This window comes from Neolamprologus brichardi, chromosome 1 (genome assembly GCF_056152115.1).
Source record: "Neolamprologus brichardi isolate AB-2024 chromosome 1, ASM5615211v1, whole genome shotgun sequence".
Classification (NCBI taxonomy): Eukaryota; Metazoa; Chordata; class Actinopteri; order Cichliformes; family Cichlidae; genus Neolamprologus; species Neolamprologus brichardi.
In genome coordinates, this window is record NC_142104.1 from 8,180,024 (window position 1) to 8,203,749 (window position 23,726).

Sequence of the window (23,726 nt, forward strand, 5' to 3'; positions counted from 1 at the left end):
TTCTGTATGGTAAAGTGCTTGGCAGATTTCAGGATTACTTTCTTGTTCTTACCCTTGCTTTCCATTTGTTTTTACAGTATCCATCCATCCATTTACTTAGCCTAAGTTCCAGTTCTCATCTCATTCATCCTGGATAGGTCAACATTCCTAGAGCCCCCCACAATATTAGTAAGAAAACCCCAACAATCAGATGATAACGTATGATTGAGCATCAGGTGACAGTAGTGAGAAATAACCTCTTTTAAATTGGATGATGGGTCAGCTATCTACTGTGATCACTCTGCGGTGAGGGGTAAGAGCAGGAGGGAAAAAAATGAGACCATTAAAGAAAAAGGACAAAATACAAACTATGGGAAAGAGAAGATAAATGAGAAACACTGACCACCATTCATGCTCTCATTGACTCCTACACCTAGTTCAGGTTCACCAGTGAACCTAACGTGTGTGTCTTTAGACTGTGGGAGGAAGCTGGGCTCCAGGAGTCCTCATGCATGAGGAGAACATGCTAACTCCACACAGAAAAGTCAAGCTAAACAGTTAGTCATTGTTCAGGACATTAACACGTAAATGGCTATGGACATGTAATCAAAAGGTTCTTTTGGTTCCATAGGGATTAGGTTAGACTGTTAAACTATTATATATGGCACATGTAAAGTGTTAAAGAAACCAGTTAACAATTTTAGTAAAATTATAAGACTATGTCTCTATGATCAGAATTTTTGACTTGTTAAGGACATTTAATATTCTGATTGATAAGTTTTTGTACAAACACCTTTATCTTTTAAAAGCCGAAACATTTAATATTTCCAATGAGCTGTATGTGCAATGTGCACATGGGAAAGTCCAGGTCCCATGAATGTAGTTACTCATTTCAGATGAACAGTGAAAGAAAGATCCCTTTATGTTGGGAATTCAGTGCAGCTGTGAGTTCTCTCCTTCTTATACTGAGGAAGTGCATTTGAGAAGGGTGTGTATATTTTTAAAGGGCGATCACTGACCACACACTTTTCTACTGATGGTGGTGGGCCCACCTGAGGAAAGAAAATCTATCTTTCCTAGACTATTACAGAGGCAGTAGTGGATTTGCACTACTCCCTGCCGTTCAACACAGTTAGGCAGGAGCCATCTAAATCAGGAAATCCAGTTCTGAAAGCTGAAGTTTAAATTTTCTTGATCTGTGTGGACAATAAATTGATTTTGTCTCGTATTGGTCTTTAAAATGTTTTTGATTTGGTCTCTATTAGGATTAATGTTTGCTGATAAGAACTGAAAGGTTGACCAGGCAGATTCCAGTATAGGTTTTGATGAATTGTTCTTTCCTAATGAAGATGACAGAATTATGGGATATCCAACCCGGTGCAATGGTGAGGTCTTAGCAATGGCCTTCCTCTCTGACTGGCATGTTTCCCAGCATCCAGAGCCCAGAGCATGGCTCAGGCCAAAACTCATCAAACAACAGCCAAGGCCACTCCTCACTTCTTTACTCTGACAGCTGCATCTGTTTTATGCATCCCCAACTGTAGTGGACAGGCAGACTTGTTAAAAAGGGGATGAGAGCTCTGAAATGCTGCCAACCTGGCACAGACTGGCGGAGATACCTCAATCCCATCTCTGTCAGTACAAGCTTCAGCTGCACACTCATAGGGTGTTCCCCATCATCACTCACTGCATGGTTACAGAGCCTGTCTTCAGCTAATAGACATACATCAAAAGATATGATATGAAATTCTTACTTTTAGTTCTTCTGATACTTCAGCATGGTGTATGACCTGGCATGGAGGTTAAAGTGTTTAATATAAAACTTGAAAAAAGCACATTAAGTTTTTAAATGTCTTTTCAAAGCATCACAATTGGATATGATTATGGACAATCACTTGGACCCTGAATTTTCTTTCATTCAGTGGTGGACTTCCTAGTGTCTTTATAATCACTGCTTGAGCTTCAGGGCATGGACACTATCATCCAGGATTTTCTGGTAGAAAACAGAATTACCTTAATGACCTTAACTGAGAGCTGAGAGGCCTCCAGTTGTTTAGATGTTGTTCTGGGTTCTATTGTGACCTCATGGATGAGTCGCTGATGCGCTCTTGGAATAATTCTGATAGGTCGGCCACTCCTGGGAAGATTCACCATTGTTGAAGTTTTAACCATGTGTAGATAATGGCTCTCAGTGTAGTTCACTGGAGTCCCAAACCCTTTGCAGACTGAGAGGTGTGAATTATGCTTGTCAGCTGTTTCTTTAGATTGTGGCATGGTGTGTTGCTTTTTGATACTTCTGTCAAGTTCCTGGGACTTTGAACCAGTTCTGAGTTTCTGTATCCATGTTTTTTTTGTTTTTTTTGTTTCTTTGGTGTGGTTGGGCCTGCGTTTACTTCTTTGTGTATTTCAGTTCGTTATGGTGTATAGTGGTCCATCTTGCCTTTGTTGTCAAGGCTCTACATTAGGTGTCTCTCCTAACACTGACACAAAGCTCTTGAAATGTGCTTGTAATTCCATTTTTAACTCTGCATTTTCAATTTTTTAAACAAAATGTAGCATAAAATGTACAGAAAACAAGACACAAATTTCTTACAAAATTCCTGAGACACAGGTTCTTGCTCTATTATACAGGGAATGGAAAGTCAGGTTCATGTATACAGCCACAGCACTGGACCTACCAGAGTTACTGAGACACTTGTTATGGCACTTGTCGCTGTCAGGGGTCTTGGATATAGAAATTCCAGTTGGATGACAGTTAAGACAGATGAATATAAAGATGTGAGGGAGATGACAGATTAATGTCTTAGTCAGGCCTCAGCTTCCTGGATCTTAATGGGCCCCTGCTCCCCCCCCCACCGGCTCTAACTGGCCCACATCGGCCTGGTTACTGCCTCTGTGTGACCTGTGGAGCTTCAGCAGGCTTCAGCACTTCAGGTTCGGGGTCAGACACTTGTTCTGCTCCATCACGTCTCTCCTGGTCTCTGCTGGTTTCTGCCCAAGCTCATAAAGTCTTTCCTTAGGAGATTGGGGGGTATTTAACCTTGGGCCTCAATCAAGCTGTGAGAAAGAAAAGTGTCTGCATTTGATGGGATCTCCATTTGATGTATTTCCTGTATTTTACTTTTGGTTAAGTGAGGAGTTGCAATGACATTTTCTGATAGAATCTTGATGACCTTAGCTTGGTTTTCCATTTGTGGGGTCAGGTTTGTTTGTTTTTTTAAATAAGAAAATGTCTTGGCAGTTATTGAATTACATAAATTACATGGCTGATACCTAGAGTGACTAATAATTTTGTGGTTCGTGTTTCTTTTATGTTTTTCCATCATATTCAGACAACTGTTGCTTTGATTGGCATTAAATTTGGTATACTCATTAATGCCTACTGTGGGCAATTTTATTATATAATAGGTTTCCTTAACTTTTACAACTTTTACCATTATTATATCGACATGTCAATTTGTCCATTAGTTCATGATCAAATGTAAATGAATGCTAATCGAGGGCTTTTTGTTTACTTCAAATTAAGAGAGGTTGGCATATTAACACATTAAACTGAGTAGCTGAACATAGTAAACATCAGTGTCAGTGCTATAAGGTTACTGTAAGAGCTGCTGGACTAGCTGTAGACTTTTGTTGCTGTGTTGTCTGAGTCTTTAGCCTCCACATGGGGCTATATGACCACAGGAAGAGCAAAAGTGTTTGAACTTCCATTTCCTGATCACATTCTCACAGCTCAGCTAAACAACATCTGGGCTGGCACATTAAATATGGGCGTCAGCAGAAATAAACTATTTGTACAAGCACGTTTCCTCTTAAAATACCTTCCCTAGATATTGGTAGATAAATAAATTTACATGATAAGCAACCAAAAATTAAGGAAAACATTGGCTGTTATAAGGAAATTATCATTTATATACTAAATAGTTACATAATTGGTTTTATAGAACCACAATGTTTCTCTGTATCTACTGAGCTGTAGATTTAATATTGGTCTCATTTTTCAGCTTGTGATGCTTTTTTTTTGTCACAGTTTAGCACTTTACCTTCCATCTTTTAGTGGATCCCTCTCTTGCCTTGATGATCATGTTTGTGTGACTGCAGCTAAGCTGTGGGCTCAACATGTTTGGTTAAGGAGGACACCAGATAGAAACTAACCTTTCTAAATAGCTTCGAACAGTTTTGGAGTTTCTGTATAGGAATGGAATAGCTGGAAAACAAGGCTGTTGGAGGTAGGGGGATAATTGGCTGATACAACAGATTAACAGCAATGAGTGGGCTTTAGCTAATGTATGGTACATTAGATGGATGATAAACAACCTGTTGAACTACAAATGGAGCAATGACTCCTAATATCTCCCGGTCTCCCATACAGGTTTATGAGGGTATACTATATGGATACAAAACTGTATTTTTAGCACTCAGGAGTCACAGAGGTCTTCTTCAGAGACACGGCTGTTGACAGTAATTTGCTGCTGTCTGGGTGGCTGTCAAATGAAGAGACAGTTGAGGACATTTAATGCCTCATCGGTTTGTTTGGAATGTCAGTGATCTCAAGCACTCAATATGTGGTCAGGAGGACTTATTTTAAAATAAGTTAAGAACTGCAGGTGTGAATAGGTATGTATGGGTTTTCTGTGCTCTCCTCCAGGTTCTTGCTGCTCGGGGTCAAACTCCACCGTGAATACGATTTTATCTGATGACGTCTAATTCTAACAGCTTTATTAATTAAACACCGCCAGCAGATGTATAAACTCATTTGACTTTGACATTAGCTATCAAAAACTCTTATACACTTTCTTCACTTATCACTTAAGCAGGATAAACACTGTGCAGTTTTGATCTGCCTCATACAGAAGACAAGACAATAAAATAATTATAGTAATATCTTTGGCTGTGGTTTCACAACTGTGGTCCATCATACATGGTACATCATAATCCCCAGGTTAGTGAGAGAGGTTCAAAGTTGTTTGAAGACACTGACACCAAAGATTATCTGGGAAAAAATTATGACAGAGACAAAAAATGAGGATACTCATGTGAAAGACTGAACAATCAATTTAATTGTGAAAAGCAAAAAACCCACAACAAACAAAATATGAAAAAAAAACAAAACATATTTGACATTAAAGTAAAGAAGTAAAGAAGTCTAGTGTAGTTGTGGCAGCAGAACTTTGTTTTTATGTTTGACAGCAGCTGTTGTCGTCACTGTACTGATGAGAACACAGCAGGAAGACAAACTGTCACCTATTCTTGTAGTGTGTGATTCACTAGGTATTATTATAGTACACTAAGCATGCATTAAATCATCGATGTTGCACAGCGTGATGAAATCTCACAGTGTGTAGGAGCCCTTAGAAAGGTAGTTTATGTGAACATATTGTGAAGAGTTTTGATTTAATATCTCCTCAGGCTTTGTATTTTAAAGTGTGGTTTAAAAAATGATATCGTTGTGAAGTTTGTTTACGGAATCCGTCGTTAGAGACTTTGGGCTGTTGCATTTGAATGATGTAAACAGGGAGGGTCTAATTAAGAACTATGAAAATATATCATTCCTACATTACATTCCTCCGTCTGCAGCTTCTGTTTTATCTTCATCTGTCTCAGATAAAGGTACTGACATTATCAAAGCAAAAAAGGTATTTGTTTGGAATGTGATTGCTCATGCAGAGGCTTCCTATTGATCCGTAAGAAAATACAGGGAAAAGTAAACTTTGACTCTATCACATCAAATCTTATTTCATTACACAAAAGCATTTGCAGTCGTATCGCCTAAGCTGTGGAATAATTTACCCCTACACATCAGACAAGCTCCTACTGTCAATCTTTTTAAATCTTATCTTAAAACACATTTTTACTTACTGGCTTTCAATACAGCATGAGAGTTATTTGTTAATTCATATTTGGTGTTTTGCTATCCCAATACTCTAAGTTATTTTATTAGGTATGTTGTATTTTTGTACAGCACTTTGGTCAACGCTCATGTTGCAATAAAATGTGCTATATAAACAAATAAACTATAACTATAAACTATAAAAGTGGTTGGAGTTGAGCAAGTCAAAAGAAGATGAACCTATAACATGAATGCAGGTACTACCTCTGACATTTACGGTAGATGTACAGTATAGCATCAAGCTACAGTGATAGCCACGTAGGAGGACACGTAGTCCATTATGCTAATTCAAACAGCACAGGCAACGATGAGGGACTAATGTTTGACAATGGCTGCTATAGTGTTTAGTGAAGAACAAACCTCCCGTTCATGACTTTTACACTTGGCTTTGCACAGCTCGTGGCAGGAATATAACTTCAGCTGCAGAGTATGTCCATCACAGGCCAAGGACAAATAGAAGCAGCAGCTTACTTCAGCCACACCTTGCCCCTCCCATCCTAACTCCCTTCTCAGCCTGCTTTATTCATTAACTTGCCTTCCTCCACTCCAAACCTGCCTTCTTCAGTCAAACACGTTGCTTGAAGGGAACAATCATGGGACCTACATGTCTGGCCTTGCTGACTAATATGTATCCCAGATGCACCAACATGATGATGTTTTCTCTCCTTCCTACTTTCTGCCTTTTCTTGACTTTTACTGACCAAATTAAAATCAGTGTAAAGTGTTTACAAGAGGTCTATAAAGGTCATTGGAGGGGTTGAATTTCTGCAGGTATTTTTCTTTCTACTCTAACGTAACACAAGGAAAGAATGATGTAAGTGTAAAACAGTAGTAACAAAGATATTACAGCTGTCAGGTAGACAGTCCCTGAGGACACACTTGCTAAAAATGCTTGCTGTCAAGTTTTGGCTACTTAACTTTAGATTTAAATACCACCCAAACAGCAAATGGCAAGAAAATAAAAACATGACAGAGAATAAGAACAGAAGCTGAATACAGGGTTATATGAGCATGTGTCTGTTGGACTCTGACAGTATACAGTAATGTTGAGCCCACCTGCAGTAGAGCATGACTCTGGCGTGTGTGGGCTGGAAACTGGAGGAATCAGTTGCCTTAAGCCAAGCTTGCTTCAGAGCTGACCCACTTGTAGAGGGAAGGATCCTGGGATATACCGGAGAATCAGTCTGGCTCTGTCCAACCTCTGGGCTATGCCTCCGTAATGAAAGAGAAACATCAAGGGAGAAGAAGATGATGTCTGTATGTTCATCATGACGGATGTGCTGCTGAAAGGGGCCATTCCCATCCTATGTGTCTGCAGCTGTGCTTGACTGGAGAGATTATTGTCACTTGGTTGCTTACTGTGCAAGATGTACATGCTGGTTCATGGTATGTACTGTATGTGTGTGGCCCAGGTAGTACTCAAGCCATCCTTATGGTGAAAAAAAGCAAGTCTGGAAATTGATCAGTTTTAAATCAGTTTTAAGGAGAAGATAAGTTTTAACTAAAGGGGAAGGTTAGGGAAGTAGTAGCTGTGTTTACAGTTAGAGTGGTTCAATAAAATACTGTGTGTGTGTGTGTGTGTTTGTGCATGTGTGTGTTTGCTGACATTCTTCCAACACAATCGAAGCCAGATGCAGGTGTGCAGATATTTGTTTCTTGGTCCTCCTTCTTGCATTCAGTTCCTAGCTCTGTGAAACAGTTTAACAGCATATTAAAAAAAGGTGGAAGGGTGTGATTTATTTAGAATACTGCCAAAATACATATCATTACCAAGCAAATATTTGGCACGCTGTTCAGCTCACTTAAAACATGTGACTGCACACATAAATTTTAGGTTCCAAGCTTCATAGTAGCTAATAGTTTTACTGGAAGCAGATTAGGCATGAGCTGCTGTTGAAAGCATTTCAAATTTGCATTTAGTTGTATCAAGACAAAGCGAGTCTTGGTGTCCAGTTATTCAGTTTATTAAATAAACATTTTCAGTTCTTCTGTGTAAACCTGTGTAGTTTTTTATCCTGTTCCTATTTCCTGAGATTGTAGTAGTCTTTTAAAACAAGTTACATATATGTATTTGGTTAAATTTCTTTCCTATCAAGCACTGAAAGGCTTTAAAACGACTCTCACTTCTGAGGAAAGCGTGTCACTAGTCCAAGTGATCAGTGTAGAGAATAACTAAACATATTACAATGCTCTTTCTCATCTTGCCCCTGGTGGAAATTTACAGGAAGCAAAACTGTTGTACAGTGGAGCAGAAACAGAAGGGGCTTTTGGCTACAGCTGCGTGTTGGAGTGCTTTGTTCTGAAAACCAAAATAAAAAGAACACACGGCAGAATGTGGACAAGAAACTGGCTGACAGAACGGGAAGCGCACACCTAATGGCTGTTGAAAATGTTCACGTTACTGAGTTTTACTATATACATAGCCACCCCCCCGTTAAAGTAATTCTAACCATTTTCGTAAACAAAAAAAAGAGACAGAAACTGCCTTAAGTCAGCTGTGACTGAATCTGAATATGACCACCTTACACTAAACAGTTGTGAGGCAGAATCACACCTCAGCTTAAGGTATCATGGTTTTCCCAAAACAGGGAACACTGAAAAGAGGAGTGGCATAAATTGCAGGGTCTGTAGTTTTAATTGTTGTGCAGTTAAACATTTGATGTGAGTGGACAAAATAGTCATGTGGAGCAGTCATAATGTAATTGTGAATGTTGGTATGTGCGTGATACCTTACTGTGAACTAGATTCAATTTTTTTTCTATTGAGAAAAAAATGCGGTGTTACACAACGATACGATTGTTTGAATAAATGTCTGATTCCGTTTCTTGCAAACATATCATGTTTTCAAAGTAGTCACATGGTATTCATCACGAGGCTCACAAATACACATCACTGTCAAAATCTTTGAAAACAAAGAATCAGTGAGTGACACTGCTCGTTTGTAGTAATTACAACCTATTTATACCCTACAGTCCCCACACACTTTCACAATACAACATAAATGACAATATGTTAGATATTAAAACATAAAGTCTTGAAATAACTTGCTGAACTTTGGGCACAAGATTTAAGGGCTTTATCAGTTTAGTTTTTCTTTCTGTTATTAAACAGAATGTCTGACCTTTGTTTGCTCATCAGAGGTATAACCTTATAGTCAATAAGCCATTTGCAGCAGCATGTTTCCATGGTTTCCATGTGCCTTTTCAAAATAGAAAAGTTTTCAATTATCTTAAGCTTATTTCTGGCCTGTGTTTGCAAGGGTCTCTTTGTGCTCCGATAGGTCCAGCCACAACGGCCCCAATGTGCTTGTGCTGTGTATATTATATTATGTGAAAACCAACTGTCACATAGTATGATGAAGAGTGTCTTCCTTACCTCAAAATGTCCTGGTGAATTAGGATTTAATGTTGTGGAAACAATGGTGGTGCAATATAGGAAAACCATATGATGAGTCAGGTCTTCTTGGCTGCAGCAGTTATCCTTCCAGCGCTGCAATGTGGCTCCAATAGGACACAAGAATCTTATTGTTTTTGAGTTGTTGTTCGCGAACAAAATGTGGTTTTCATATGGGATCTTTTTCACTTGTAGGTGAAGTTTTTTCTGCATTGTGTCATTGTAGTATTACCACAAGCATGAAGGTGAACTTCTACTTAAGTGTGTAATTCTGTAATTGACTTTTTTTGGCATCTTTTGAAGATTGCATGCCTACCTGTAGTAACACATAACCCTGCTGGTTATCTTACACTTTCATTTTAGACCCTCAAGAATTTCCTTCCTCTCTTTTTTGCCAAACTGAAAAACGTCTTCAAAACTTCCTCTCTAACTTCCAATTTACTGTAGTTGTAGCTGCCACACTCTTACACTCTGCCTGCTTTTCATCTCTTTTCTCTCTCCCTCCAGTTCATTCTCTACCGCTCACCCTCCCTCCTCTAAAAAAGAAAAAAACCCTGGTCCCCCTTACCTCCCCCAGCTGCACCTCCCCCAGCTCAGTTTACAAGGGGAGCTCATAGAGATCAGTTCAATAGTGAGAGGGTTCTTTTGGCATTCTCAGAGCTACAGCGGTATAGAAGAGGCTGACGGGAGCAGCCACTGGACCCGTGTGGACGCCTCAGTGACCGCTTGAACATTTCTGTGCCCACATGAGAGAATGCTGTCAGGACTGGCTCTTCTGCTGCTCGTCTGCCTCCACATGCGTGTGCAGGGGAAGCTGCGGTCACAGGTAGGATCTGCCTCACCTCTGCTGAGTCCTGGGGGAACCTGGTAGAGAGGGGCGATTTTCATTGATACCAATACTCTGGCCATGACAGAAGGGGGATTTCTTCATTTTTTCAGTTTGTTTTGTACTCTTTACAGTTGCTGATATGTTGCTGATATGTAGCTTTATGCCTGTCACCATGAGAAATGCTATTTACTTTATTGATTAGAGGTCTGAGTAAAACATCCAAATCTATAGAGTTAGTTGCAAGTAAGCCTGGTACTTATTTCCATCTAGTGTCCTGTGGTTGCAATTAGTACTGGGCAGTGTCACTCCATAACTTGAACTGTCATTATAGCCCCATGATCTTGTGGTCCAACTACTGAGTGGAAGTATTTACAGTATTGCTGTTCTCACTGTGGCTCTGCTTGCTCTCTGGGCTGTTTATTTTTCCACAGCACATTCACTGGCTGCTTGTGGAGTTAGATTTCCCTCCTAGTGGAAGACTCAGTGAGTCAGGCCTGTCTTGGGACTATAAAGATGTACTTAAAACCCTATTAAGGATCAACTGTCATCCTGCATTAGCCTGTCACCACTTGTGCATCAGCTCATCTGGTTTTACATCACCTGTATTTGCCTGGAATTAATGAGGCCAGTGTGAGATGCCTGCGGGTGTTAATGTAAACTCATGATGTGCCAACAGGTTTGATGAGGGTGTCTTTCCAAATTGTATATGACTTTAAACTACATACCTATCAAGCTTAAATAAACATTATAATATATCAGTACATAAACAGCGGGTATGTACTGGCTGAATTGATTAAAACCCCTTTGATGTTCATTTACATTCTCAATAACTACAGGATAAAGACAGCTGACACTGCCTCGTGCAGGAATAACTGTTATATCTACTATTCGCCTGTATTTTCTGTGAATATCTGTATGATATTAGACTGACCCCACTGCTCAACTTGCAAACACAACATTTAAAATCAACTCAATTCATATATTTAGTTTTCCTTTAGATAGTTTTATTTTGACTTAAACCAGATATGTTGACAAAACAGTAGAATACAGTGATTTTACTTGCCACAAAGCCATTCACAGATAATTGCAAAACAATTGTCAGTCTCATCCTCATATAACTGGCTGATAAACGTACTGCTGAGGAAACCCCAAAATATACTGGCTACATTAAGCACCCACTGTGAAGCATATATAATGCGTAATGAATGTTTTGAGGCTGATTTTTGTTAAAACTGGGACAGTAATTGACAGATGCAATCAGCTCATATTCAGTTTTTGAGTTCTTAAAGGCCACCTGAAGTCTCAGAGGCCCCCAAACAGAATATTATGGTTACAGCAGTATTGTGGTTTATATCACATACGTTTTACTGGCACACACTGCAAAATTCTGGCAGTATTTCGTTTGCTCAGCCCCTGTGATTAGTCTCTGTCTTTTTTGTGGATGTTCTCAGCAGGAGCTGTTCAGAGTCTGTGATTCTCTTTCCGAAACAGTTCTTCTAAATCAGGGCTGTGAAGTCAGGAGAAACTCTATACGTTTTAATGGCTGTAGATTGATCACACTTCTATTTCTGAGTGTTTTACAAGCATGGATGCCTGTAGTGAAGTTAAGAGTAACTGTGCCCTTTGCTCTATAGTCTGTGAGGGCATTTTGTGGTTTGGATGAGGCTTCTTTCTTTACTGTTGGGATCAAACATCTTGCCACTCTCTCTGTACTTAAAAGGTTACAGATGTGCTTTCATGCAGTAGCCTGAAATCAAGTGTGGAACCTTGTAAATTCAAAAATAACATTTTGGTAAGTTGCTTATTTGTTTATTTTATCAGCAGAAACAGAAATGCAATGCAATTTGTATTTTTTTAAACCACAGCTGTTTTGTCCTTTCTGCTTATCCAATGTTACAGTAAATACTTTAATTCCAGCTTGTCAGCCCATTTTGGTTGAACTTTCTTTGCTATTGATTTCGAAACATGCTGTGTTTTGGAGAGTGGAAGGCTGAGTGATTATCATAAAAAAAACACTAGAGCTTTGGTTTCTATTTATGGCTACAAACCAGCATATTCGAGAAGCAAAATCTGAGAAAAAGTTCCAAACTGATCAAATCTGCAAGTATTGAGATATTGATGAAGTGGCATTTTCATGTATACATTCATAAACAGACTCTAGGCTATTTTTGCATCATTCTTTTTCTCATAATATGTTTCATTTGTGATGGCAGATTTAAATCATTTAGTTATATATTTAGCCAAAATGTGTTTGGCTAAATTAAAAGTATAAATGTAGCTGAAATTACCTGTGGTGTGTGTGTATATATATATATATATATAGTGGCAACTGACCAATTGCTAAGAACATGCACTTTCTAGGTGACTGGTGTAACTATAATGAAAACACATTGATTGCACGAGTCCTCAACCCCAACTTGTCATGTCAGATGGCTGCCTCTCCCTGAGCCTGGTTTCATCCTGTTAAAAAGGAGTTTTTCCTTCCCACTGTCGCCAAGTGCTTGCTCTTAGGGGCTAATTGTTGGAGTTTTCTCTGTAGGGTCTTTACCTTACAATATAAAATACCTTGAGGCAACTGTTGTGTTTTGGTGCTTATATAAATATAATTGAATTGAACAGAACTGAATATCATTGTGATCTTGAAATAATTAGGGTTAGAGTCAGTGGACAAACTCAGTTTGTTTCTTTTCTACCATGTACACTTAATGTTTAATTAAGCTTAAAGACGGGCTGTTCAGTGTTCTTTGTTTTTTTAAAGGAGAAACTTGTAAAAAAGTCTTAAATACTGCATAAGCTTGATAGCTGGACACATGATATTGTGTTAAAAGACTCTAGCTTTCCCTTATAAGGTGACCTTTGCAAGTTTTTGTTTCTGTGCAAAGCTGTGTGATAAAGTGTTTGCTGGAAGTCTGTTTACTCAGCCTTTTGTAACTTTGGTATTTAATGAATATGCTATCATCCAGCACTAGCTGTCACCGCAGGGAGAAATAGTAAACAGTGTATGAGGTATCAGAGTGGGTCTTTTTTTTTACTGTAACTTGCTGCTTTATATTTTAATTAATTAATATTCCCTGTCCTCCTTAACTAAGGCTCTGCTGGTAATAAGCTGAACAATAACAGCTTTTTGTTTTGGGGTTTTAAAGGACACAGAAAAGACTATCCTTCAGTCTCTTTAAATTCTTGTCTGAAATACTACAACCCCAAGGACACACAGACATGTGGACAAACTCAAAAACAAAAACAAGGCAAACATTGTTTAGAGGACTGGCTTAGAGAAAGGCCATTTCTCATTTTATAAACCAGATTTCTAAAACTAAAATAAATCTGCAAGTTGTGGTCATATGGTTGATTTACTTCCTGAAAAGTTTATTATTAAATATAGAAATTAGCATAAAGTTTAATGTGATCTGCAAAACAGTGAAGGAGGATTTTCTTTCTCTGTTGTTAAACTAAATTGTTTACGCAGGAAAGACTGTAAATCATTCAGTCATGTCAGTTTGTGTTTAAGATTGTCATGCGAGAGCTCAATAGTAATGTTAACTCCACAGATACAGATGTGTTTGAAGTGCTGACTGAGGTAAAAGCAGTGTCGCAGGCCTTTCCTCATTAAAGCCAATTAAAGTTCCATAGCATCTTAACATGTGGGGGACAGATGCTACTATGCTCTGATGTGCACTTTGTGTATTTTATTTAAATCCAAACCAAACCTCCAACCATATTTGATATCAATCTTTACAGATTTTTTTGTTTTTTGGTCCTAGAAATGTTTGTACAATATCCATAATGTCATTTCCAGACACAACATCACGTCTTGAAATTACTTCCACTGTAAATTCTTTGTCGTTGGGATGATACTGCCTCTGTATCCTCAACCTGGAAGCCAAGTCAGGGCTGTATTGAATTTCCAGATGAACTTGAGCGTCACAGCTGACCAAGTCATGATCACTTCATTGGCCATTTTCCAAAGAATTTTACAACCTTTCTATGTGTGAATCTGTAGAAATGCCCAACATGTGCACCAAACAGGCTCCTTTAACCTTATGCTCATAAATATGTTTTATAGTACTGGACTAATTCCATCACAGGATGCAGTTTTATGTAAGAGTAGTTTTATTGTGAGAAGCATCTTGGTGGAAAGCACGATGTCTAATTCATTGTCAGTTAAAGAGTTAAAACCTCCACTTTTTTGTCAGTTTTGTTTACACAAGTGTTAGTAATATTGCTTTGGTATATTTGGTATAATGAAAATAGAGAAAAGGAGACAGCAGTTCATGGCTCACAGTATTGTTATTTTGCTTTTCTTTTGGGGTTGATAGGAAAGCTGAGGGAAAAACTGCCAAAACACAGGTTAAAAGGTTATGGTGGGGATCCAGTGTGGATTCATGTGGATTAAGACTTGGGGGGGCTTAACCACCACAGCCTCTCCAGACTGAGAAAACATCCTTTTATTCATAACCACCTCCATTACATTTTTTTCTCTGCAGAGTTTGGCCCAGCAACATGTGAGTTATTCAGGGTAAGACAGTCAGACCTGAGAGTTGTCATTTTAAACTCAAATTGCCATAAAAAAAAACCAACCGCAGAACAATGTGATACAGCCACTATGTCACCCTCTGGCTTATGACCCTCGTTTTTTGATGCTCTGATTTCTTTTTATTTGTTTTATTTTTTTTTTCAAGCCTGGAGGAAGCATATTTTTAAGTGGAGTTCTCTGTTATCAGCTAACACTATAACTTAAAACAATAACACAGTACATATATCGACCATGGGTGCGTCCTACAGGCGTGTGCATCGTACAAATAAAACAAATAAAACACTAGAATTTTACTCACTAAAACAGAGCACAGGGGTCTTGTACCGCCTGACTACACAGTGTGACAAATTATTTGTCATATCATTATTTTAATGCTAGCTTTTGAAACCAGTCTCAACTGCTATTTCAAGGAACTTCAGTTTTACTCACTTTAGGGGTTTTTTTCGCTTTCTTTTCTTATAACTTGCTGCCAGCTGTCTGTGCTTTCTGCCGACCCTTTTATGTACTGTTGAAGTCAAAATGCTTTACTGCATTCATATCATTAAACAGAAAGAAGAAAGCTGACTTTCTGAAGAGGAATGGCGTAAATATCATACTTGCAGTAGCTGTGTCCATGCTATCTGTGTAAGACAGTTGGACAGAATTTACTTATATCTGGACATAACAAATAAACAAGTCTTTGAAGCTGAAATATGCAAATTTCTATTGGCAATGCATAACATGTAAATCACTGTGTTATGTTGAGCCTAAAACTGAAAACACATCAATGGACCTCATGTAGTCTCCTAGATCCTAGTTGGTATAGTGCAGCTGCCCACATCTGGATGCTACGTTGCAGCATAGCTCGGTGGTCTAGCCGCAAGCATGTGCTGCTGTAAGTCAGTCTGTCACCCCAGGACTGGATGTGTCTGTCAGCTGCAGATGATTCTGTCTCAGCACCCTAAACACCATCTGACAATGTGCAGAAGCTGGTGCCTTTGTTTTCCCAAGCTTGGAGCTTTGTAGTTTGGGTAGTTTCTAAGAAATAAGATGTAGGTCACTGCCTTCTATGAGCCTGTTAATGTCAAGAATGAATTTCATGTGAGTAAATCATGATGTTGAGAAGTAAGCATCATTTCAACCAAGGATTAAATTACTTTAAATATGTTGTCAGGCTCCAGACATGTGTCACAAAGAGCAGTCATCCCTGTTAAACTGAAAGTTTGCCACATATTCAGTTGTGCAAAAACACAAATAACCCCGCCTGGCGAAACCTCACAAAAGATTTAGTTTCTGCAGCAGTTACAGTGTTTTTCTGCTTTGAGAGGTTCCTCTGCCAAGGAGTGTCTGTTTGCCATGACATTTCTAACTTGATTTACTACAGTAGAGATGAGCTACATCTAGCACTGTTGTTAATTTCAGGATGATATCATTCAGAGCATTAACTTTTTATTCATGATTATATTCATAATGTGTAGCCACAAACCAGGCCTCCAGCATGGATAAAAGCAGTATTATTGCAAGGTAATTGTAAAATTATGCCAGCTGCTGTTAGGAAGAAAATATCATTTCTTTGCATTCTTCGCAAATCTGATATTTTATTCATTTGCTCCCTCTAAACATGTATTGCCCTTACAGCTGCTTGGCCTCTGTAAGAGCAAAGTTGCAACAAACTGATCATGGGCACTGTGTTAATCATTTACTGTTTTGTCCCTTTATATCCTTTTAATATAATGTTAAACTAATTAAGAGACTTATAAGAATTTAGTTGCAATGTTTTGATAAAGATTTTAGTTACAATAACAATAAAGAGTAGTGTATATGAGCGCATGTGACATCAGATTTGCATATTGACTCTTTTAAACTCTTAATAACTTTAATAATCATTATTTTACATTAACAGTGCACAATGTGTCTCTGCAGTACAGTGTACAGATTTGCTCACTTTGTATTTTGGTTTTCTGTGCCAAAACTGTAGATAATTCAAATCCATTCACTGGTTTTCTTTTCTTGTTATCATCCTAATTTCTAGGAAGTTGTTGTTGAAACAAAGATACAGCACTGTGTGGTGATAAATCCACTGCAAATTATCACCCTGGTGCCAAATTGTAGACTAGAATGTTTAGCAGCTTACTGGTGGATAAGCAGGACATTTGTTCTATCTGTAATTATTTTAAATAGTGTTTTTATTATTATTATTATTATTATTATTATTATTATTATTATTATTATTATTATTATTATTATTATTATTATTATTATTATTTATTAACATTTAACTTCATAAAATAATTTTATTGCTGTAGTTCAAAAATGAGAATTTTTAATCTAGCTACACTACTGGCTTCTGGGTTTTTTTTTGTTTTGTTTTGTTTTTTTTTTGTTTTTTTTACAAAATGTTCATCTTGGTTCTCAAATTCTGCAAATATGTATGGATTAATCAGTTACAGACATAGATGTATACCCTTTTAAGTCTCGACTGTCACCAGTTTTTTAGTCTTCTGGTTGTTAAGTTAATTAAAACAGTGTACAAAAAAGATCCAAAAATAATATATATCTAGTAATGTCCTGCTCTAAACTATAGCTCAGGACATACTCCCTTGTTGGCCCCGTATACTCTCTATACAGTACTGTATACTGACGGGAGTTTAGATAAACTGGAATATTAGAAAAAGCAGCTGATTATGGTGGTCTACAGTCACTGTTATCACGTGGTTGCTGTTTAAAATTGAAAATTTTTTAGGTCAATAATTATAAGATAATTAATATAAAAATTATTTAAGAAATACTTTAAGTCACAGGAAGCCATTTTTTGGGTTTGTTTAATAAAAAAAAAAGTATATTGTACTCATAAATGTACATTGTTAATTATGTCTTCCAACAAAATGATGCATTAATTGATCCATTCTCATTAACTTGGAATGAATCCATTAAAAATACACTGGTAGGGGTGCTGGTATGTGCCACGTTGCCCACCATCAGTGGCTGAGATGGACATCACTGTTGTATTATTATAGAAAGAAAGAAAGTATACTTCCTCTCTGCATTTAACCCATTCACTCAGTGAAGCAGTGGGCAGCAATGTGTAGGGACGGTACCTTGCTCAGGGGTATCTCAGGGTAGCCATTCAGTGGATTCGGACCACCGACCTTCCGATCATGGTGCCACCCCCCTACCTACTGAGCTATCCCTGTTAATAGGGTGTTAACCTTACAGTATACAGTGCCTCGGGGCAGTTGTTGTTGTGATTTGGCACTATATAATTAAAACTGAATTTCATTGAATTGTTCTGCCTAATGGCTCTATATGTATGTGACTAGATAGGTAGAAACGTCGTAGATAAAGGTAAAGGTGTAATTGAAGAGCATTGGAATCCTTAAACAAGTCGGGGCTGTATTGAATTTCCAGCTGTGTCAACATTGACAGCTGACAGCAGATTGAAAGCCTTCCCTCAGTACAGATAAACAGAGCTCTACAGACGCCACCATAGCTAGGATTATGCACTTTAATTGAGAGGGGAAAACAGAACTTAGGTGACTGCAATCTGCAGTCTACTGACATCTAGTGGTGAGATTTTACACACTGTAACGTTTCAATTTTACATACTTCAACTACAAAATCGACCTAATAACAAATCTAAAATAGAATTATATATATTGTCTTGACCTGTTAAAAACATAAATAATCATCTGATGACAGCAAAGTTATAAAGTTGGAATATGAACAATAATACTACTTTTAATGAACAAACAGTGTCATATATGAGTAGCCTGAAGAAGAAGACGTGTATTGGCTATGCAGTAAAGCATTAAAGCAAAGGAGTACAATAGATTATTGGGTTCGAGAGGTTAATGTCTCTGCATTTACATGACGTCATTATTAGTGTTTTATTATTTATTTATATTAAATCTTTTTAGGATTTTCAGTCATGACCACAACACTAAGCAGTGGGTCCTGAGGTCTCTGCTCTACTGTTTTTCAGTATTCAAATATTAAAGCTGCAGCGAGAAGTACTGTCATCATTGTAATATAGGCCACTAAGGACAGACTTGCTGTTCAATAAGAGCTCACTTCTCAGGATATCTGTGTCTAATTCTAAATGTCTTGTTGTGTTTTCTGGGAGTAGACGATATCTCCAGTGACAAGTGCCTTTGGCAAAACTGTGTAGAATTCAGTTTGTTACAGAAAACTCTGCAATATGATGACTTTCACCCAGCTGCATTGCGTGGGAAAATATCATCAGGATCTGCTTTAAGATGATGCTGTTTTCAGTGTTCATGAGTTAACTTAAGGTCGACTCCACTGTCCTGACACATGTAACCATTTCCAGATGAAGGTGGGCTTTAGCGACATTTTCAAAATCCTGTTACAGTTCCACTAAAAACAGGGTGGTTTTCCTCAACAGATGGCACAAACCACCCACAGAGAGAAGGCGAAAAAAACATTGACGTGTTCTCAGAAACTGGGGTGAGGTTTAAAAGTTGTCTCTTTTTTTTTAACAGCCACACTGAGATTTCTGTTCGAGTTTAACTTGTAGCAGCTAGTGATATATAGATGTTAAAGATGTATTAAAGTGTCACCATCTTCACATCATTTTGATGGACTCACGTTTGTCAGAAAAATATGCAGAGCAATGTTAGTGCTTTGTACAACTTACAAGACCAAAAAAAACTTGATTTAAATCGAGATATCGATATCGACCTTACCTTTCTAATATGTGTACAGAGTGTAGAATCTCTTGGCCCTTCCTCATATCAGAAGAATGAAAATCCTGGTTGTTTTTACATCCACAGTCACAACATATTACACTAACTATTCAGATTTGAAGTCAATAAATTCTCCACTCCTACATTAACATGTTTTGGTTTAAACATTTTCCCATCCAAACGTCCACAGATAACCTCTCACCATGTCAGCATCTGTTTTATGAGAGGAACTATATTCCCTTTTTCAGGCAAATGCTGCCTCGCTTCTATAATGGTGTTGTTTTAGTTTGAAGGGATTTACGATGAAAATGGAGATGCAGAGGAGATATTCATTCATTGGTAGTCATTTAAACAGACAGCCCTACTTGACTCCATTTTAATTTGTTTTCCATGGTAGATATGCTGTACTGTAGCCAGTTTAAATGTCCTCAGATGTGTTTTTACCATATATTATGCATTTCGTTACAGCCAGATTGTAGCTTTTGAATTGCTCTGTATTTGTCGATCTGTAAAGTGAGATCATAAAGTGCAACGGTGCTTCTCTGAATGTTATTCTGTTATGTTTAGTGATTTTCATACAGAGTTTCCAACATAATTCCATGCTGACCACCAAAGCTTTTGGGAGTTTTATTTAAATTTTTTTCAGCACTCTTAGTTTGCTGTTCTTTTCTCCCATCACTTATTTCCTGTGTTGAAGAAGGCATTTCATGTTTGCTTTGGCCCAGCTGATGCTTTGGCCAAGAGCTGACTGGCCTGCTATGGGTGGGAGAGAGCAAGAATTTCATTTTGAGTTCACCCCAACTACCTTAGTCCACCCATGGCCACTATTTCTTCTTCCACCTCTCCGTTCTCTCTCTTTTCATCACTTTCTTATACCCTTCTCCACCTGTTTCTCCATTTTCCACTGCATTTCTGTATTTTCACTGTTCTGCAACTGATTTATGGTGATCTATTTCTGCAAAATCCATGGGGATGATCCTATTTTTTTCTTATATACTTCCTTTATTTTTGTTTAGATCATTTCACTACAGGAACATATGTGAAATGGTGCAGTGAAATCGACCAGTATTGGTCTTCTTCGTTGAGGGTTATATTTAACAGTTTTTTATGCTGAGTGGAGTATGCTGGGGTTACACCAAGTGGAATGCATCAGCTGCATCTGTGAATTTACATTAACGCCTGGTGAAAGTTGTAATCTGATTTAGAGTTTTGAAGGTGGCTCTTTCGTGTCACAATTTCTTTCCCTACCGTTATGTTGGTAAATGTGGTTGTACTGGACTTAAGCTTGTGCTGTGAGATCTAAAGCTTAGCTGACTGTACGGTAGCGCAACTTCTGGGCCACCTGTTTGCACAGCGACAGACTTTTACTGCCGGTTTGACTCAATTTATGGATTGCTGATGTTAACTGTTCTATTTTTACTGTGACCAAGTATCCTGTAATTTATTGCCACCAGTGTGATGAAGAAACTTCATACTGTCGAGAGGAAATTTGCCATCAATTCAGAGGCTGTCATTCCAAAACGATGCCTTCCGGAAAGTAACGATGATCATGCTAATTAGCCTTTCTTATGTTATAGTTAAGTAAATGACTTCATTGTGTTTATTTAGCAGATTTTTGATCTATATGATCTGTGTTTATTCTACATAATCTCTGTTATTCCTATTTTTTTCACTCAAAATGTTTTATGATTAGCACACTTTATTGCTGTTTCACTAAGTAAAGATTATCACTATATCTCATTACCTCCTTATTACTTTTGTCTCTGTCCCACAGAGTCTAGGATGCGATGAGTATCTCGGATCAGGAAGGGTGGTGGACAAGTGTGGCGTGTGTGGAGGTGACAACACAACCTGTACCCTGGTTTCAGGAGTGTTCAAACATAGTTTATCCAAAATCGGCTATCACAAGATAGTGGAGATCCCAGAAGGAGCCACCAAGATCAATGTTACTGAGATGGTGAAGAGCAGAAACTACCTAGGTGGGTGGTAAACATACTCACAGGATACTGTGCTGTGGCTGTACTGATGAAGAATAGCCAGTTAGTGCAGTTGAGTCTTCTTGCTCATGGCTGGTTTCCTTAATTTTATTCTAGCTGCTGTATTGCAGCTGGGTGAATGTATAAGTTAAGTTTAGCATTTTAGCCAACAGAACTGGTTTAGCATTTCACTGTTTTCATTATGAGCACTAACAAGTAATTTAAGACACCTGAATTAAAATTACACCCTTTTTTCCCACTTTTTTGTTACTCTTTATTAGTTCAGCATTCGTTCAGGCAGTTAAAATCAGTCATAGTCTTCAGTGGATCTCAGCCATGCTCTATATCAACAAATACACTCTGTGTTTTAAGCTGCATTAGCCTGACCACAGTTGTGCCTGAAGTCGCGTTGTAACTCCCCTGCACTCCATCTTCCTTTCATGTTCTTTCAGTGCCATACCTGTTGTCACTGAAGCCTGATGTTCTGTACAGTCTTACAGCTGGTATCTCCTCCTCTGGCTTTGTGGAATCGTGGAGACGTGTGCTCTCCTCATAGAGCCAAAGAGAGTTAAATTACTGTAGAAGGAAATAACAATGTTCTTTTGACTACAGTGGCCCTGAATGACCTTAAATCTTCCTCCACAGTGCTTACTCCTAGTCAGTCTTTACTCTCTGCCATGCTGTGCTGGGCATATTCTTTATTTAAACGCAGATGCCAAATATAAAAATATTTCCGTTCACATCACATTATATTTCATTGCATATGTGACAGCTAAATGAATTATGTTTGGGAAAAAAATAACAGAGATCATTTCTTAGCAGCACATCAGTCATGCTATAATAATATTTTGACATCTGCTAGTTTGCTTGAGAAAAGAGGTTTTAGGTATTAGTTGCTAAAACTGTGTGAACAGTATAGAAATGCTTGAATGTTGGCCATATACTTTAAATAAGAGGCCTCTAAGAGTGCTTGTCGTTGGTAACTGCTAATTTAGCTGTCTCGCAGCAAATAGAGCGTTTTAGTTTCCATCCTGGTTTACAGTTTCATTAGTCACAGTTTGCTGCAGAGTTCTGCTTTCAGCAGCTCAGAACATACGTCAGAAAACCTCCATCTGCCATGTGTAGTGTTACATGTGTGGCACCAGTGAAAAGAAAGTCATGAAAAGAAATCATTAAATGATGAATGTGAGAAATGTTTGTTACATTAGCACTAAATAAGCCTGAGCGGGTAGGAGCTGTTTGTTACATTTGTTTTATTAAACAGCATTTTGCTTTTTAGGATTTCTTTGGCCTTATGCCTATATCGCCACCCACTGCTGTCTTAACATTGTTTAATGGAACCTTTTATACACTTTATAGATATTTGGACTTTTTACTGAGGTGCAACAGTGGGACAGTAGAGGCTTATTTATTCAGAAATGACTGTTGGAATGTCAGACATTGTTTAATGAGAACCTTGCCCTGACTCAGCATTGGGTTTAGAGGAAGAGGAGAGCAGTCCTAGTCCTCCCCACCACCCCCCATCCACCCACCCGCAACTGCTTTCCCTGAGGAAAGTGCATAAACATGCTTTCATCAGAGGATCTTACCCTTCAGGACTCACAGTCGTTTTTAATTAAAGTGCGGAATTTCACCACTCAATAAAAAAAATAAAAAACTGGAAACATTAAGACGACGAATTCAGTGGCTGTCTTTCAAACCCCAGCTACTTAGATGCCAAGTATGCTCAGCTTTGTTTAATTTGAACTGACCATTTATATACACGAGTACACAGAGTTATGTACAGACAAAAAATACTAGTATTTATATGAAAAACTTTGCTGCACCTTATACAGCATTTACAAACTCTTCATTCTTCATTCACACATAGCAAGAAAAAATGTGTGTGTTCTAAGTGGATATGTTTTCAGTTTGAAAATCTGTGGCACATTTATAAATATAAAATAAAGAGGAATGATCTGAAGGTGTTATGCATTGAATTGATAAAAAGATTAAAAAGTTTCAGGGAGCAACATATGTTTTAAAATGCAAACGAGACTAGAATCAGGCAGGAGCCATCAACTATATCCTCATCACGTCCCTGATTTTCCCTTCAATAGGCCTTTGTTCTGCGCTCTGCATCTCTAATAGTGCTTTTAGTTGTCCAAACACTCTTTTACAAGCCTGTCTAATGTTACACTTCTAATGTCTTTCTAATGGCCCTTTTGTATTTAATCCATGAAATCAGTGGAAAAACCTCTTGGGAGATTTTGTTACAGGATTTGCATGAAAGATTTGCCAGCACAAACAGATTGTCACATTTGAAAAAGACATTGCTCTGAAAGTGCATGTGAGAGCTTTTATTCAGTTAGCTACTGTAATTACCTTTTTGGGTTTGAGCCACTTTTAAAAAGAATACAGATCCCATTATGCCGAATAGTTTTATATTAAACAATAATTA

The 23,726-nt window shown here is 38.0% G+C and overlaps 1 protein-coding gene across 3 annotated transcripts in view; it reads left to right on the plus strand.

The window, feature by feature from the left end:
- Positions 1 to 23,726, plus strand: part of thsd4 (thrombospondin type 1 domain containing 4) — a 46,795-nt gene that overhangs the window by 16,454 nt on the left and 6,615 nt on the right. For 2 of the 3 annotated variants that reach the window (XM_087847671.1, XM_087847677.1), the window contains one exon: positions 21,085 to 21,289. In XM_087847671.1, coding sequence (XP_087703797.1) covers positions 21,085 to 21,289 — 205 coding nt within the window. Of the gene's footprint in view, positions 1 to 9,886; positions 10,089 to 21,084; positions 21,290 to 23,726 lie in introns of those variants that run through there. The other variant, XM_006780476.3, reaches the window with a different exon arrangement.